Source organism: Pisolithus orientalis (genome assembly GCF_024613125.1).
Source record: "Pisolithus orientalis strain OTSU chromosome Unknown F5J12scaffold_18, whole genome shotgun sequence".
NCBI classification, from domain to species: domain Eukaryota; kingdom Fungi; phylum Basidiomycota; class Agaricomycetes; order Boletales; family Pisolithaceae; genus Pisolithus; species Pisolithus orientalis.
Genome location: NW_026260799.1, coordinates 328,382 through 333,402, shown reverse-complemented (window position 1 = coordinate 333,402; position 5,021 = coordinate 328,382). Strand labels below are relative to the sequence as shown.

The window sequence follows — 5,021 nt, the reverse complement described above, 5'->3', positions numbered from 1 at the left end:
GATGCATATGATAGTTCACATGACAGGAACCTCTTAACCAAAGCTGAAGTCGAAAACTTAGACTTTGCATTCACAGGTTGAACAGCACCATATTTTGCTGGCATTATTCCAGGCCCCAAACAGCCATCACTTGAAAATATTAATCAGAGTTACATGCAGTGCCATCACCCTTGTTGTCTGTGATCTCCCTGCCTCTCACCACCTTGCCACTTTTGCTGGAATTGGGAGTCACTTCTTCTGCACTGTTTGCAGCTGCTGCCACAAGACAAATTACAGTCAGACAGACTTCGACAACTGGATGGCAGGTGACAAAGACAAGCTCCACCAATATGCAGAGGAATGGAGGGATGCACATATGTCTTCTGCACATGACAGGATATTCAAGGACTATGGTGTTTGCTACTCAGAACTGTGGCATTTGCCATATTGGGACCCCACTTGCCAACTCATCATAGATTCAATGCATTGTATACTTGAGGGACTTGTTCAACATCATGTGTGCAGCCTACTTGGGTTAACCACAGAGACTTCTTCCACTGTGCACTCCATAATTCCTGCATTTCACTATGAGTTTAAGTTGGTTGTCCCTGGTACCCCCAAGGCGCTGTCTATGACAACAAAGGAGATCACACAAGTCTTGGCACTTCACAAGCTTCTTGTTTCACTGGTCCCATCATATGATGACAACAAAGCTGTTGAGTCCTTCATGATTGACTTGTGGGAGTCACTAGTCCACAAAAATGCTTGCCCTCTGAAATTTGTTTGCCAAAGCTTAGGGTGTGTTCCCTCAAAGAGTGGTAAAAGTTCTCAAAGCTGATTATGCCAAGGTGCTTATTGCTTGGGTAAGTTGTTCCTGATCTTACTACATGTCCTGCAGCTGATGCAATGTATACTCCATGGCTGCAGATGCCCTTGTCTGCATTACAGCACCAACCTGGCAAGTTCACCAAGTCAGACCTGTTGGATCAAGTTTGCAAAGTTATTCATGACATTGTGACACCATCATGGTTAGGCTCTGTTCCCAGCAATTTTGGTGATGTGTCCACTGGCACTATCAAGGCAGATCAATGGCACTCACTGATTAAGGTTTATCTTCCCCTAGCATTGATCAATCTTTGGGGTACAAGCAACAACTGTTCCAATGATGGCACAGACCATAAGGCTGTTCTCAATCACACAATGGATCTCATTTCTGCTGTCAATCTTGCCTGTGCTTGGACCATGAGTACTTTGTGAGCTTCTGTGTATCATTCTCCAAGTGGGTTGGGAGAATCTCCAAGCAGGTGTGGAGAATCTCCAAGTGGGTGTGGAGAATCTCCAAGTGGATGGGGGGAATCTCCAAGTCAGTTGGGGGAATCCCCAAGCAGGTGTGGAGATTCTCCAAATCAGTTGGGGGAATCTCCAAGTAGGTTGGGAGAATCTCCAAGCAGGTGTGTGGATTCTCCCAGTTAGCATGGGGAATCTCCAAGTGCATATGTGTCTGGCACTCCTAACATCTGATCAAGTGCATGTGTTCCTTATTTGTTCCTTCAGATTCATATCAATATCACAAAAATCACTGTCATTTATAGCTAAGGACAAATAGGTATCTAACAATGTGCACACAGGTGGTACCTAGTCCATAAAGCAGTCCAAGAGGATATAATACCAGTCTATGAAGGTAGCTAGTATGTGGAAGTGAGTAATAATGGAAACAAAGGGCCCAGTGGGTAAATCTGATGATGTTCAATTATTAATTGAGAATGACCAAATGATAGGTAACTAACATGTGGCAAGGTATAACACTGGTCCAGATACGTGGCCAGTGATGGGGCACCACAGTGAGAAAGGGCAAGGGCAAAAGATGGAGTTGCAAGGAATGTCAGCCAAATAATTGCATAGGTGGTGAATAATGGTATAAGACTATGAGGGCCAATCATCCAAACATAAGATTCATATGTCATGACCATGACACCAACATAAGCCCCTAACACCTACTCCGCCCTCTTCCGACGCATTCCCACGCTCCTCCGACCCTCCTGACACCTCTCCAAGGTCCCCTGTCTGTTTTCTGACCAACTCCACTCAACTCCGCCCTCAGGCTAGTCATGTGGAGGCCAGACCTTCATCTGTGCTTCCTCCAAGGCCTTGTCAGCCCAGTGAGCTGTTGGACTTGCAGCCCTGCATTCCAGATAGGGTTCTGCCCTCATGTCAGTTTTTCTCTGTTCTTCCACTCTTTCAGTATTTACCCTCTCTTCCTCATTGTAGTAGTTTCTTTGTCTCAGTTAAGGTCCCCATCATCCCTACCCTCTATCCCTTGTGTTGGAGGGACTGCTAACCTGTTATACACTTATTGGTTTGCATTCTGCACTGCACCACCCTTGACCTATGTTGTATATAAGGCCATGTAGTACTCCAATGTAATCAGTACAAATATCAAATAAAGTCCCCACCTTTGACTCCCTCTCAGTTCCCTCTGGAGTTTTGTCTCCACTCCCTCTGAGTCTGCTCCACCTCTGAAATACAAGGGCTGAGCTTGTGCAAAGGGGCAGCACACTAGCTGAACCCAACACCCTCTCATCTGACCTCTGACCTCTGACCTCTGACTCTGACTCTGACCTCTGCCTCCAAAACTTTCCTCCATACCCCTCCACTCACTGTTCATTGAATATCTCATCACCCAGTGGTCAGATTTGCTTTGGACTTTGACTGCTGTACTCCACAGCCCAACCTGCTCCTACTCCGCCCTAAGAGGAAGTCAGGGGTGTTGTGTGATTTTCTGACAATACAAGACAATGAGTGAAACACAACCTACCTGCTTAGTGTGCTTACTGCACCACATGGTGATCTTCTTTGTTGGAATCATGGTGATGATGCCTCTTACATGGAGGCTCCCAATAGATGTACTGGACAACACTAGTAATTGTTAGTTACAAAATGCAGAACACAATGATGTGGATATACCTGTGGTGGGTTCTCTGTTGCAAGTGTGGCAAATCATCATCACTTGAATTCACCTGATATTCCCTATGAGACTTGTGAGATGCCTGCCAGGAGCAGTGCCAAGGATGTGGAGTCTGAGAGTGACTGTGGGAGTGCCTAGTGCTATAGGATGTAGATGGGTGGGATGCTGCTTGATTGGCATGACATGTGTGCCAGACACCTCACACATGGAGCTGCTGTGACTCTTCATCTGGGGATGTGGAATGGTGAAGCAAATGCCAGCCTACTGGAGAGTGATGATGCACATGGCATGACTCTTCATCTGGTGCTGTGGAATGGTGAAGAGAATGACAGCCTACTGGAGAGTGACAATGCACATGGCAAACCCCCAGTGCATTGGCTAGTGCATGGCCTCATGCAGGCACCTGTTGTGGCACATCAGTCATGGGTGAGGAGGGGCGAGTGGAATGATGATAGTCTGCAGGTGCATTCACTCCCATACTACCACACACAAGTGACTGCAGTGAATCTTCAACAGGGGGTGATGGTGGAGGAAGTGGCAAGGGTGTCCTTTCTGAGTCAGAGGGGCCCATGCTTTTTGGAATTGGTTTAATGAAGGCTCGCAAATCTGAAAGAATACAAAGGGGTTGATTAAATGTATTTACTAGCAGCAGGATTTCGAACATCTCTGGGCTAACCATCTTAAATAGCTCCTTCTGCTCTGGATTATTCAAGTCAGAGTCCATATGATTATGTAGAATTTCTCAAACTCACCAGGTGTCCACTCCCTGAGATCAAATGATGCCATGGGTACTGGCACCAAGGAATCATCACCCTCATCCTCTACATGGACCTCAGAATGGAAGTCAGCACCCATTTGTTCCTTTAAAAAAGGGACAGTCAAAGCACAGAGCTTGTCAGCACTGAGGCCCTTGATATTGAAATCTGGGCCAACAGTGGAGACAGCAGCAGGCCAATTAACAATGGTGTACTGGTGCATATAGAGAAGGTTGAGTAAAGACTTCCATGGGGTGTTCCTCTGTGCACTCATGATACCCACTTCATCTGTGAGGAAGATGTGGTAGCAGCTCAGTCATAGATACATGGCCAGCACTTACATAGTTTGTGCAAGAAGACCTGAGGCAGAACTTGGCGATTATGATCATGCCTGGATTCTTGGGATTTCAACATGAAAACTGGGTCATATGTTGTTCATGATAGAGCCCCAAAGTCAGGTAATGCAACTGAAACACCAGGATCGAGGATTTTATATCTAGAGTAAATGAGATATGGCAAGGCTAATCATAGCCACAATAAATCATACTTACTTCACAATTGTGGCCAGATAATCTAGCAGCCTTGTGATGTCTGTCTGCCTCTCGCTTGCTAGCTCCATACATATTGGAGAGCCAGCAAAGATGCCCAGAGCCTGGCAGGCAGCTTCATCATTGCCACTGTAGATTACACATCCAAATACATGGATGTCCCTGACATTACACCATGTCTGTGCCTGCATAAGGATTTAATCCATGAATAAATGATAACACAGGGATACTTACAGCTTGTGTGAATGAATCTCCACAGGTCATCACATGCCCTACCATCACCTTGGAGCTCATATCCTTTGTCCCACTTGCACTCTCCTTCCAGTACTCACAAATTTCATCCCAAAGTTCTGGATATTCTTCTTCATCTTTGTGAGCACCATAATGCAGCGTGTGGCAGCTGTAGTAACTCTGCATGTCCTCTGTAATTAAGTTAGCATTTAACAGAAATTGACAACAAGTAAGTCACTAACCCTCTGATGTTTTCAGATTGGTATGTGCAAACCATGCTTGGTGCATATTCCAAACTGACTCAGCCCTCATTGCCTTGGTAGTAAGGCCAGCAGTGGCCATAATCAATGCAAGTGTTTTGCCATATTGTATTGCAATGGTGCAGGCCTCCTGGGTGGTTTTCATACCAAGTGCTTGAGCCTTTCTTATCACCTCCAAGGGGAGCCTACCACATTTGAAACTTTGTGAGCTTTGTTCAGCATTGAATGGATTCTCCTCATTGTCCAGCCCCACAGGAGATGCTCCAGTGAACTTGGCAAAGTG

General features: G+C 45.9%; 2 protein-coding genes across 2 annotated transcripts; one reads left to right on the top strand and one right to left on the bottom strand.

Moving 5' to 3' along the window:
- Positions 1 to 244: 244 nt before the first annotated feature.
- F5J12DRAFT_722586 (uncharacterized protein) lies at positions 245 to 1,236 on the top strand (the record flags this gene model as incomplete). Its single annotated transcript, XM_051741387.1, has 2 exons — positions 245 to 803; positions 848 to 1,236. Coding segments are annotated over 2 exons (948 nt in total), but the record flags the coding sequence as incomplete, so codon positions are not given.
- A 2,099-nt stretch (positions 1,237 to 3,335) lies between these two features.
- Positions 3,336 to 4,820, bottom strand: F5J12DRAFT_893702 (uncharacterized protein; the record flags this gene model as incomplete). Its single annotated transcript, XM_051747680.1, has 7 exons — positions 3,336 to 3,643; positions 3,697 to 3,987; positions 4,041 to 4,118; positions 4,176 to 4,195; positions 4,251 to 4,432; positions 4,482 to 4,669; positions 4,721 to 4,820. The coding sequence occupies 7 exons, from the start codon at positions 4,818 to 4,820 to the stop codon at positions 3,336 to 3,338; spliced, it is 1,167 nt and encodes a 388-aa protein (XP_051599032.1).
- Between the last annotated feature and the right edge of the window lie 201 nt (positions 4,821 to 5,021).